Source organism: Vipera berus (assembly GCF_964194415.1).
Source record: "Vipera berus genome assembly, chromosome: Z".
In the NCBI taxonomy this organism is placed as follows: Eukaryota; Metazoa; Chordata; class Lepidosauria; order Squamata; family Viperidae; genus Vipera; species Vipera berus.
In genome coordinates, this window is record NC_138205.1 from 90,436,269 (window position 1) to 90,449,891 (window position 13,623).

General features: G+C 41.4%; 1 protein-coding gene across 4 annotated transcripts; it reads left to right on the forward strand.

Moving 5' to 3' along the window:
- The first annotated feature begins 95 nt into the window (after positions 1-95).
- On the forward strand, positions 96-12,942 carry FKBP14 (FKBP prolyl isomerase 14). Of its 4 annotated transcripts, none has more exons than XM_081345670.1 (5): positions 96-354; positions 723-849; positions 8,992-9,143; positions 11,151-11,278; positions 12,336-12,942. In XM_081345670.1, the coding sequence occupies exons 1-5, from the start codon at positions 267-269 to the stop codon at positions 12,492-12,494; spliced, it is 654 nt and encodes a 217-aa protein (XP_081201796.1). In that variant the 5' UTR covers positions 96-266; the 3' UTR covers positions 12,495-12,942. The 4 variants fall into 4 exon arrangements, with proteins under 4 accessions (XP_081201796.1, XP_081201798.1, XP_081201799.1 ...); XM_081345672.1 differs by having other exon boundaries at positions 133-354; positions 596-849; XM_081345673.1 differs by having other exon boundaries at positions 133-354; positions 628-849.
- Positions 12,943-13,623: the final 681 nt, after the last annotated feature.

Genomic DNA, 13,623 nt, shown 5'->3' on the forward strand with positions numbered 1-13,623 from the left:
CATGCGTGGCGTCAGTCTATGATGGCATTCCGAAGCCGGCGGTATTGTGTTGAGCGATTCCAAAATGTATGCGCGGCGTTCTGTCGCTGGAATTTTTGGAAGACCAATCGCCGCTCGGCGATGAGAACTTCCTTCACTTTTTTTTTCCCCCTGAAGACGAACGGGTCAGCTTCCCAATTTGAGTGGCTGGCGTAATACCCAGCCCTCGCGTTGAGCCAACCAGAAAGGAGAGAGAAAGGGGAGAGGTGGTTATTAAATGGATACAAATGCTTGGAGGAGATTTGCCTGTTTTTCTGCGGGTTTTAGGACCACGTTTGCCACGTCTGCGGATTTGGGGAATGAGAGTGAAAGCTGGTGAGATACAGAGGTTCCTGGGAGAAAGCTCGGCTCCGTGTTTAGCCTTTTCCATCTCCACCTTTATTGCAACTGCCGTTGTTTTAAAATCCTTTGAAGTGGAATTTTCAGAAAATACAATTTAAGCATACTAGAAAATAAGGAGTATGTTTTAGAGGGGTTTTTAATAAAGCAATCTGAGATCATTCCTTAGTAATGAGGTAATATTTGAGCATTGTTGTTTATTTTTTTTAATGGCCAGGTGCATGTAAGGTCATGTGGGTTGCTTTTCAGCCTATGAAAAACGCATCTTCAAGTAACCAGAATGGAAGGTACCTTTTGGATTCTCTTTGCGACCGTGGCTTTTGTGACTGGCGCTCTCATTCCAGAACCAGAGGTCAAAACCGAAATTCTCAATAAACCTTTCATTTGCAAAAGGAAGACCAAGTTTGGAGATCTGATGTTGGTGCACTATGACGGATATTTAGAGAAAGACGGCACACTATTTCATTCCACGTGAGTATTCTATAAATTCAGACACACCAAACAAATCAAATTTTTGTTCAATGCAATGTTTGCACTGAAACAGTATTTTCTATAGTACAAGATACCTTGGCTTTTCTCATTATTATTCTTTGAAATATGGCGCTTAACATACCACCAAGTCATCTGTAGTCCTGGGCCAGAAAAAGTGTTACATCAAAATGTACGATGTAGTCTTAATTGGAAACATTTGATAGCTTTGTTAAAGGGATATTGGGCCTATAAGATATTGTGGATTTACTCAGTTGGGTCATAACTTTTGATATTATTACATATACCTTTTTCTGAATTATGAGGTTTTCCTTTGGATAAGACCACTTTAACTTTTTTTTTATTTTTTAAATCCAGAAATACAGCAGAGCAAACCATTCTTACAGCAAAGTTCTAGTTAACTTCAGTAAGATCCACCTTTCCCTTTCTTTCTTTTTGTACTATCATGCTTTTATAAATATAAACTAGTATAATAACTGTTAGGTTGGAATAGACGATCGACACCGTGAGGTTTAATGCAAGAACGTTTATTACACACACATAAGTCAACTGCCAATTAACCGTTTAACTCCCCCTTATATAGTCTTCTACATTCAAACAGTGGCCAATCCCCAGCCCAGAAACTCCCGCCTAAATTGCACCAGCCAATAATTGCACCCAGAGTTTCCCGCTTCTAGGATGGCCCATTTAATTAATCTACAGACACAACACCCCTTCCCCCCCACTACTGTTATTTATTAACATAGTCTTTCAAATATAATGGTGGCTTGTGAACCCTGGTAGGGTATCTATTACTCTTGTTGGCAACAGTCTCATTTGCTGTCTGGCCATTGGCTATCATTCCAGATGTTTGGGCCACTGGCTCTGATGACACAATGTCAGTGTTTTGTTGTTGTTGTGTTTTGTTTTGTTGTTGGACTGGGCGTCTATGAGATACACTTGAGCTACCCACCGGAAACAACTCCCAATCATTATTGCCCAGTTGTGGCACTGTGTTTGGTAGCCCGGTTTGCGTTTCCACTCCTACCTCACCATATCCAATGGTTGCTGAGCTAGGGTGGTCAGGATTGAATGTGACATCCTGAGCCTGTGGGTATAGGCCCACATCGTCTTGCACAATTTCTGGAGCCCTTTTCCTTAATTGGTCAATATGTCTCTTAATTACTCTATTCCCTTCCCCCTCAATAGTGTAAGATAACGGCCCCGTGACATCAATGACCGCTCCCGGTACCCATTTGTCCCCCGGACCATAGTTCCTGGCCCATACTAAGTCCCCAATGTTGAGAGACCGGGTTGGTATAGCCGCCTCAGCTTCTGTGGGTAGTCTATCAGGGTGAAGTCTGTCCAGCTTTGTGGTTAATTTTCTTCCCCACCTCATTTCAGCCGGGCTCTTCCCTGTGGCTGTGCACGGTGTAGTATGCTGTGACAGAAGGAATTGTGCCAATCTCTGTTGCCAGTTGCCGTGGATGATCCTTTTCAGAGCATCTTTTGTTGTACGGACGTTGCGTTCAGCCAAGCCATTGGTGGACGGGTGAAAGGGTGCTGAAGTCGTGTGCCTAATCCAATTGGCCTTGAGGAAATCCTGAAATTCAGCAGAGGTGAATTGGGGCCCATTGTCAGAGACAATCACATCAGGTAACCCATGGGTGGCAAAGAGGCCCCTTAAAACCTGAATTGTTGTTGCCGAAGACATTGATTTAACCGGCACAACCTCCAACCACCGGGAAAAGCTGTCTACCAGAACTAGGAAGGTTAGGCCCTGAAATGGCCCTGTGAAGTCAATATGAATGCGGGACCATGGATTCCTAGCCACCTCCCACTTGTGAGTTGTCGTGTGAGCCTGTTCCGGCCTAGAACGTTGGCATAGATAACACCCAGCTACGCACTCTTCAATTGCTGAGTCTAACCCAGGCCACCACAAATGGCTTCTAGCTAGAGCCTTCATGCGTACTATTCCCGGGTGACCTTCGTGTAGTTCAGCTAATACTGACTTCCTATGAGTCTCTGGGATCACTACTCGGCTGCCCCACAGAATGCATCCCAAGTGAGATGATAATTCATCTTTTCTCCTAAAATAGTGTGTGAATTTAGGGTCCGGATTTTTATTGGGCCATCCCCCTTGAACCCAGGCTGAGATTCTGTTAAGTATTAGATCTTTCTTAGTGGCCGCTGCAATGTCCTTTGCAGTTAACGGGCACTCAGGTATTTCGTGTAAGGACAAAATCTGGCCCGCTGGTGCAGGATCACCCTCAGTGTTAGTTAGAGGCAGTCTGCTTAAAGCATCTGCATGGCCCATCTCTTTGCCTGGTCTATGTTTTAGGGAGAACGAGTATGCTGACAGGAAAATAGACCACCTCAGCATCCTAGGAGACATGATCTGAGGTGTCTGCTTATCCGTGGTAAACAATCCCAGTAAAGGCTTATGGTCAGTGTATATGGTAAAGTTCCTACCATAAAGGTAATCATGGAACTTTTTTACACCTGCCACTATTGCTAATGCTTCCCTGTCAATTTGGGCATAATTCCTTTCAGCTTTTGTAAGCGTCCTGGAATAATATGCAATAGGCTTTTGTTGACCCTTGTCATCCATATGGCTGATGACAGCTCCAACACCATAAGGTGAAGCATCACACGCTAAATAAATTGGCTTATTTTCAATAAAGTGTGTGACAGTGGAATGGCTAGACAAGATGTCCTTTAAAGTTTGAAAACTGATTCTATGTTTTTCCTGCCATTGCCAAGGGGTTTTCTTGTCTAAAAGTCTATGCAATGGTTCAGCAATAGCAGCTTTATGTGGTAAAAATGTATGATAAAAATTAACTAATCCTAAAAAGGCTTGTAATTCAGCCTTGTTCCTTGGTTCAGGTGCCAATTTAATTGCTTTAATTTTTTCACTTGTTGGGTGAATGCCCTTCTCATCAATTCTAAACCCTAAAAATTCTGTTGATTTAACCCCAATAAAACATTTTTCCCTTTTTAATTTAAGTCCTGCAGATCTAAATTTCCCCAATACCTGTTCCAACCGGTCAGCTAAAATTTCTTCAGTTTTTCCAGCAATCAGGACATCATCAAAGTAAGGGCATACACCTGGTATGCCCTTTAAGGTCCTCTCCATCACCTCCTGAAAGATGCCTGGAGCTGAATTCCAAATTGAAGCCTGTGAACTCGAAACGCCCCCTTGTGGGTAACAATCGTTTGGGCCTCGGCGGCTTCCTTAGACACGGTAAGCTGTAAATACGCCTGCGCCAAGTCAAGCTTGGCAAAGATGGCGCCGTCCTGGATCGTCGCGAGGACCTGCTTCACCGTAGGGACCGGGTAAGCGTGTTTTTGCATTCCTAAATTTAGAGTGGCTTTATAATCGGCACAAATCCTCACATCCCCATTAGGTTTTAGGGGTGTGACAATTGGTGTCTCCCACAGGCCTCCCTCGACCGGTTCTAACACGCCTTGGCCTACAAGCTTATCAAGCTCGGCCTCGATTTTTTGTTTAAGGGCGAAAGGCACCCTCCGGGCCTTCAACCTAATAGGTTTTACTGCGGGGTCCAAATTAAAATTAATGGGGGGGCCTTTATATTTACCTAAAGTTCCATCAAATACGTCTGCGAATTCATCGCAAACAGATTTGAGGGTCTTACTTTGAATTGTATTTATTCCCCCTACCCAAATTCCTAAAGCAGGGAACCAATTAAGGCCTACTAAACTAGTTCTTTGGCCCTCGGTCACTAACAGGTCCAATGACCCATTGAACCCCTTATAAGTAACCCTAATGGTGATTTTTCCTTTAATTGTTATGGGGGATTTTTGAAAATCGGCTAACTGGATTTCGGTCGGGTTAAGTGGAATTTTGTGACCACTTTTCCGTTCAATGTGCTTCAGGGTTTCGCAAGAAATTATTGATACTGAGGCCCCTGAATCTACCTCCATTTTGCAGGGTATTCCTTGCAATTGGACTACAATTTTTAATTTAGGCCTCAGTATGTGATTGATTTTTTGTTGTCCTATGTGGTTGACTCTCGCCCCCTCCCCGCGGTTGGATTGTCGTGCCCTAGGTCTAGGGGTCTCTATGCCACGAACCCAGGGGGGGTTACCTTACCTTCGGCCCAGACGTCCAATTCGTGAATTCGGTTGTCTCGCGTCCGGTTGCGGCAAATGGCCTGGATGTGGCCGGTCTTCCCACATGATCTGCATTTAGCTGAGCGGAATCTGCAAGTTGATCTGGGGTGGTTACCCCCACAGCTACCACATCTGGTGTCCGAGTCTCTCGGTCTGGGCTGGCTGTCCCTTGGTAATCTTTGCGCTGCTTGTGGCTGTTGTCTCCAGGCCTGGTCTGGAACTTCGGTGCGCGATGGTCTGGCTGCCATTTTACCGAATCTTCTGGAGATCCCACCTTCGTCGCCAATTGTTAGGTTCGAATAGACGATCGACACCGTGAGGTTTAATGCAAGAACGTTTATTACACACACATAAGTCAACTGCCAATTAACCGTTTAACTCCCCCTTATATAGTCTTCTACATTCAAACAGTGGCCAATCCCCAGCCCAGAAACTCCCGCCTAAATTGCACCAGCCAATAATTGCACCCAGAGTTTCCCGCTTCTGGGATGGCCCATTTAATTAATCTACAGACACAACAATAACGGTGTTCTTAGTTTATGGATCATGACCCCTGGAGATATATGAACAATTTTTTTTATTTTTATTCCATTTATATCCCGCCCTTCTCCGAAGACTCAGGGCGGCTTACAAGCTTAGCAGTAGCCTTCATTCTATGTATATGCCTGCTTACTAGGGCTTTCACACACACCCCAAGCGGCATTATTACAAAGTCAGCTTAATTGCCCCCAACAATCTGGGTCCTCATTTTACCTACCTCGGAAGGATGGAAGGCTGAGTCAACCTTGAGCCTATACAATACAGTATACAATATACAATACAATATACAATATACAATATTGTATATACAATATTGTATATACAATACAATACAGTGAGGGTCATTTGTTTTAAAATTTGCTTCAGAAATGGTGTCTTGAGTATTATTTGGCTTACAAATCAGTTTTCTATCTGTTGCTTCTTCTTGGGGGAGGCATAAGAATTCTATGAACTACCAGGTATATTGTGTATTCTTTAGAAGTTTAGGTTATGCACTACTAAACTCTTTTGTCTGTAACTTTTAACTGGGTGAAGCAGTCCATCATAGGGCAACAATTTTTGAATCAAGTACCTCAAAGTAACTTGGATACATTATCCATGATTCCCATGGGATAGAAATTTGTAGATTTGTGACTACTTCCATGCTTCTGTGCTGTCAACCCGAGGTTCTGTAAGCCAGACCTACCTTAGCCCTCCAGAGGCGGAATAGACGAGCCCCTCCTTCAGCGGCTGGAAATCAAGTAGACTAACCTCATCCTAGTCCTCTGAAGGCTAGATAGACTGATTCCATCATCAGTTGCTGAAAAGCAGTCAACTGCAAGAAGTTTGACATGGCTCCCATTTCCACTGCTTTTTTTTTGCCCTTGGTCATTCTGTTTCTCGGTTAAGGTAAGAATTATTTTGTGAAACAATGATCCAATAGCTCATGAGATGTCTAGTTACGGTACATTATAAAACATTATTCTGAAATGGTTGTTTATGTGTGAATTAGATGTTTAAACATCATTAAATGTTAAATATCTTTACAAAACATTTAAATTTATCTCTTACAGCCTATCTCTAAATCAGTTAAGTTTTTAATTTTATGTCATTAGACCATGGCAGATTTCAAAGTTTTGGCGTTTTACTAGAAATGAAATTGACACTTTTTGCATTTTGACATCTCTTAATTAAATTAACTAATTGGGTTCAGCTTCTGTCAAATATATTGCCATCTCTGCTGGTAGCATGCTTATAGTTTTTGGACTATATGTATTAGTGATATTCAGTATTTTTATCCATTAATGTGACGTATGGATAACAGAAACATATTAAACTAATAAGTACTTTGTGTTACTAAGGGAAATGATGTCTGATATTTATTCTGACATTCTGAATTGTCAGCAAGAATACAGAAAATGAATGAGAAGGTTGTAAGTATGCTATTGAGTCAGGTCTTTTTTTAAAAATGCTGCTATAAAGAACATGGATTAGAAAATAAATGAGAAATGAGAGAAATGACTAGGAGGCATTTTTGTTAAATTTCCAATGAAATAATTTATTTTATATTTTATAAAGCTTTATTATTGTTATTGTTTCATTTAATGTGTAGAACAAATGCTAATTATTACATTAAAAGCATTTTTGTGATATTCTCCCCTCCCAATTTATCATGTAAGGGCATTGCAATATTGCAAATTTCTAAAATTCCTGATATGATACATTTATGCTAATGATTGTCATGAAGACCCTAGATTTCAATTAGTGCAAACATAATAAGCTACTTTTTTGTATTGTGTTATTACTAATAGTTTCAATTGCTAAACCAGGAGAAAAAATCTAAAAATCTGTCCCCTTTCTCAGTCTTTTTTATGTGCATGCTTTAAAATGGGCTAGGGCCCTCCAAAAATTGCTGAATTACAACTGCAGCCAGACCTAACACAGCCAAGGATGAGAACTGCTGTGAGTTTAGTTAGCAGTGCTTCACATTCCTCAGCATGGGTTGTTCCATGAAATAACCCTATAGGACCCTATAATTCTATTTGCCATGTGAATTACTAGAAGGAAATAGAATAGGATGGCTATTTGATTAGCCTTCATTAGCCTTTGAGAACAGAATACTAAAATACCAAATCTCTGGTCTGATCCAGCAAAAGGATTTTTTTCAACTCGATGTCCTAAGTCAGACATGTCAAACACAAGGCCCGGGGGCCGGATCCGCCCCACGAAGTGGTTTCATGTGGCCCGCAAAGCCATCCTGGAAACAGTGAGGGAATGGCCCCCGCTGCCTTGGCCCTGGCCCAGGCTAGGTGGGAGCCAATGTACAATTTTGTGGTGGCCATCTATGCTGTAATGCATTCAGTCTTAGCTCCACAAGGCCATCTGGAAACAGTGAGGGACCGGCCCCTGCCGCATCGGCCCTGCTCCCTGGGTGCATGCTGGGGAGGTATCACTCTTTGTGAAGAAATGCACCATCACCTGGAAGTGGCCAGCACATGGCCCTGCCTACTTCGGGCAGGCTGGGGGCTGGGCAGCATTGCACAGGTAACATTGACTCTCATGCTGCTCATGGCATCCCCTCCCCCAGAGCCTACCAAGCCAGATATGTGAAGTAGGCGAGGGCCATGTGCTTGCCACTTCCAGGCGATGGTACTTTTCTTCATTCCTCACAAAGGATGACACTTCCCCAGCTGCATTTCTTGCCTGTTTTTCTCCCTCCATCTCAAATATTTTCCCACCACTCAAAGGAAGGAAGGAAGGAAGGAAGGAAGGAAGGAAGGAAGGAAGGAAGGAAGGAAGGAAGGAAGGAAGGAAGGAGAGGGAGGGTCTAAGGGAAGTCCTGCTTTAGACCTTCCCTGCTGCCCTTTCACCATGCCCTTGCCCCCTCCTCCTGGCCTATCCTGGGGTGTCTCCCATCCTATTGCTAAGGAAGCTTTGGATACAAAGCCAGGTCTCCTTACATGGAGAGGGAGTGGGTCTCCCTCTTGACTTTGCCCTCATACCCATCATGAGCGACCTGGCTAAGGAGAGCAAGCACAGCAGCAGCAGCCTTGAGGAGGACATAAGTGCAGCTGGGTGCACCCTTGGGGAAGTGGGGCTGGGCTTAGTGCCGCGAGTGCTTGAGGGCTGGGCCAGGTATTTGACCTCTGCACCACCATCCAGCCCCCCCCCCACATGGTCTGAGAGGAACAGTGAGGCTCCTCCAGTGGACCATGCCTTGGCACTTGCCCCGGTCCCATCTCCTTCTGCCAGAGACCCTCAGATCTGTCCCACTCCTGCCCAGGCCCCTACAGGCACCCTTGATGCGAACAATGTAGAGCTGCCCATGCCCACCCAGTAGGCCACACGGATTCCAGCCATGCCCACCCAGTAGACCACGCCCACCCTGGCCACACCCACCCGGCCCCCTGAGGGTAACTGCAATGCTGATGCGGCCCTCAATGAAATTGAGTTTGACACCCTTGTCCTAAGTGAATGTTTTCTTTGTTTCAGTCACAAGCATAATAATGGCCAACCAACATGGTTTACTCTTGGTATAAAGCAAGTTATCCAAGGCTGGGATAAAGGTTTGACACAGATGTGTGTAGGAGAGAAACGCATATTAACAATTCCTCCATCTCTAGCTTATGGAAAAGAAGGCAAAGGTAATTACTTTCAGGTTCATAAAATCATATAATTATATGATTATGGTTCATAAAATCATATATGCTAGCAACATTTATCTCTTTATCCAGGTTATATAATCAATATAACTACATGGAAAGCCCAACATCTTTCTGTATCTTTTAATACATACTTAGTCTGTATTTAATATTTTGGGAAAACATCTGAAACATACCTTCAAATCAATCATGGGATGCTTTTAGAAAGGAAAGAAACATGCTTAGGCACAGCCTCCGTAACTCAATGAATATTACTGAAAATCTTGGGTAAATCTCAAACATAAAGGACATTTGAGCTAGAAGCGTTCTATAAGAAAAGGTGTGTGTATGTGTGGGGGGGGGGAATCCAAATGGAAGACCAAAAAGATTCTTAATTGGCTACAGGAGACTTTTGGAGGCAGTTATCTCTGCCAAAGGAGGTGCTATAAAGTACTGACCTTCCAAATCTTTGTGCCTGCTGTTTTCTTATTTTGGATCTGTAAACAATTCCATATAAATAAAAACTATGCATTAACAGTTATAGATATTGTATTTAACTTTGGATTATATAAAAATTGTATCAATTTCTGTTCACTTATGGATTTAGTGAAATATATTTGATCAGGTATATGGTCTAATTTTTGCATACAAATATGCTATTATATATTCAGAGATACTTCTTGGCCAATTTAAAGTAGTTTGATATCCTTTTAACTTGATTATTTCCACTGAAATAAAAAGAAATATTTTCTTATACAGGACTACACTATTGGTTCATATATAACATTCCAATAAAATAACCTCCCTCTCTCTCTCTCTCTCTCTCTCTCTCTCTCTCTCTCTCTCTCTCTCTCTCTCTCTCTCTCTCTCTCTCTCTCTCTCTCTCACACACACACACACACACACACACACACAAACACACACACACTTCTCATCCTTTGTGTATTAAGTGTCTTAATAAGTGGTCCATTAAGTGGTCCTGGGACTTTGTAGGTGCTACTCAGTAGCTTAGCTGTTCCAAGCATTGTATTCTTCTGGATAGATTGTTCTGATGTGGTTCTTGGGATCTGTTGGAGCCACTCTCCCAACGTAATAGTCATACCCTCAAGTGCTTCTACCACTACTGGCCTTTACGTTGGCCTTTATTTTCCACATCTTCCCTTCCTCCTTCAGTCCTGGTTCTTCTCCAGCTTCTCCACTACAGAAACAACAACTACAACACATGCATACACACATATCTAACTGCTATAAGGTCTCTTAGCATGTTTTGCTATTACTAATCATTCTGCCCCATAATTTATCAGCATCAGGTTTAAGGCGGTGATGAAACTTTTAAGGAAGAAACAGGCTATATAGCATGTTAGTAGCAGAGTTACACAAAGTGGCTTTCTTCTAAATTTAGGTTTCATTCTCATATTCCCAGAATATAGACAAAAAGTATGACGTAATATAGGCAAGAGAAAATAAATTTGAACTGAAGCCAGCTCTGTCTCTTCACTTTAACTTTTCTTACGCTCAACTTTTATAGGACAAACAAAGATATTATAAGTCTTTTTCTTCAGATTAACCTAGGTGTATATTTGTACATTTTTCTGAGTCTGGCCATCTTTACAAACATTGACATTGCAGAAACAGCACATAAAATAATTATCTTTATATAATCCAAATGGGGTGGAGCTACAAACAGAAAATGTGTACATTTGTTGACCATAGAAGACTAGATATCTTTCTGTACTTATGATACGATAATATAATTAGGAGTTAAGTCCACCATTCTGGTGCCTTCGAGTATGCTAAACTATAAAACCTGTAATTCTGATACATTGAAAGGTTCAGTGAGACTAACTTCTAATTGAGTGTGCATGGATTTGCATTCTAAATTAGTTAGACCTTATGTAACTCTCAGTACTTTTGATAATGGTAGGCAACAAAATGTGTGTGATGTTCTCAGTATTAGGCTTAATATAATCTCCATTTTATATATTTCTTCTTTACATATTTCTTTGGTAGGAAAAATTCCACCTGAAAGTACACTGATCTTCCACATTGACCTTTTAGAAATCAGAAATGGGCCAAGATCTCATGAGTCCTTTCAAGAGATGGATCTTAATGATGATTGGAAGCTGTCTAAAGAAGAGGTGAATATGTTAGTGTATACTGCAGTTTACAGAAAAGGATAACTAAGCTATCATTTCCCTTGAAGTTGTATGCAAGTTTGCTGTCTATAAATAAATTTCCATTACAAGCTGGGCTAGATTAGAAAGGAACAATTGCTCCTGCCTTCAGAGTTCTGCAGTTATTCAACATATTAAGTGTGAGAGAGAGTTTAGATCAGGGGTGTCAAACTCAATTTCATTGAGGGCCGCATCAGCATTGCGGTTGCCCTCAGGGGGCCGGGTGGGTGTGGCCAGGGTGGGCATGGCCTACTGGGTGGGCGTGGCTAGAGTGCGTATGGCCTACTGAGTGGGCGTGGCCAGCTCTACATCGTTGGCGTCAAGGGTGCCTGTGGGGGCCTGGACAGGAGTGGGACAGATCTGAGGATCTCTGGCAGGAGGAGGGTCTCTGGGCCAGGGCCAAGGCAGTGGGGGCCGTTCCCTCACTGTTTCCAGGATGGCTTCGCGGGCCGCATGAAACCACTTCGCGGGCCGGATCCGGCCCCCGGGCCTTGTGTTTGACATGTCTGGTTTAGATGAATCAAGAATTAGGGATATGCACCTACTCTTTTGACCTCCCCAAAGGCCTTGACAACTAGTCTCCTGAGGCGCCCCCAATTGGAGTTGTGGCACTTTGGAGATGGGTGATGAAATAGATGATATCACTTTGCCCTCTCCCTTTCCATCCCAGATAGTTTTATTTTAATTGAATTTTAAATTTTTGATCCTTATTGTTTTAATGTTTATAGTACATTTTAATTATAACTTGCCCAGAGTCTCTTCTGGTAAGATGGGCAGCATACAATTTAAATAAATAAATATGTAGTCCTGGATTATATTCGATATATATGGACTACTTTTATATTATGCTCATCCTACTCTTTTAGCCAACTAACGAAAGGATAATATCAATGTGAAGCTACAAAGTGTACTAAAATAAAGGCTTTCAATTACTGTGGTTTCTCTATAGAAGTCTGTGCTTATCTGCTGTTGAATATGTATCTGTGATTTTGAATTTTGATATTTTTTCTTTGTCTCAAAGGTAAAAATGTATTTGAAGAAGGAATTTGAAAGACATGGTGCACCAATTAATGCAAGTCACCATAATACTTTGGTTGAAGACATATTTAATAAAGAAGACGAGGACAGTGATGGCTTTATATCTGCAAGAGAATTTGTTTATACGCACGATGAGCTATAAAACATTGTGAAAAAGTTGACTTGGAAAAAAGCAATAGTTTGCAAAATGGGTGGGTTTTAAAGTTTTGGAGCTGTTACTCATCAGTATGTGCATACATTTTAACAACTATTTTTCTATAAGATCTATTTCTTATACCAAATAATACAGTTTAAATATAGGAATGAAATATTTGAAGGTTTTCATTCAGATGGAAACATTATTATGTTTTTAAAAACATGGAATTAAAACATTTCCAAAAACAAATATTACTGAAAATACAGCTGTTTGCTTTGAGGGATTTATTGGGAATACACCTGTTGTTCAAGTATTTCATTTCTGTGCTCTTAGAACTTAATATTTTAAATGATAGTTGTCACAATGTGCTAGTAGATTTCATTGTTTGTATAATTTATACAGGACCAAACACTGCTTTATCAGCAAATCCTTTTGTAAAAAAATAAAACATTGCTTTTTGCTTGAAAAGATTACAGTGTCTCATATAAATAATCTAAGATCTTATAGTAGTTTTTGTTAAGGAAACCATTTTCTTTTCCCAATTCAACAGAATGAAAGCAATTAAGGAGGGGGGCTGGTTTTTGAATGCTAGTGCTCTGTCCAAGACCTAACTTAGAACCCAGTAGATCCCATAATTGTAACTTAGTAAGATTTTCTCTCTTCTATATAAATCAAGTACGGAATGTACAGTTCTTTTGAATTGGAGTTCAATTGCCGATTGAACTCAAGCTTTTTTATTTGCCTTCCAAATCTGTTGATCTCTGTTGTGAAAAATAAATGTAGCAAGAAAGTTGTAAAATGGGTAAAACTCACTTAACAAATTTCTCACTAAGCACCATAAATTTTGTATTCCATAGGAAAGAAACCGCCACTGAAAAGGCCCATTTTCTTGGTCTGACTAATTGTATTTTCTTAATGGATAGGACCTACAAAATGCCTTGCTTTTAGCTCTAGTGGGCTGAGTAGATGCCACTGGGGTGAATAAAGTAACACGGGATTTCTTTTTAAAAGTGATAACCAAGCACCTTGAATTGCACCTGAAGCAAATTGGCAACTAATGCGGTTCCCTCAAAACTGCAAGATGAGTAGTGCAAATCTAGGCTTGTGCAAAACTGCATTTTGAACCAACTGAAGT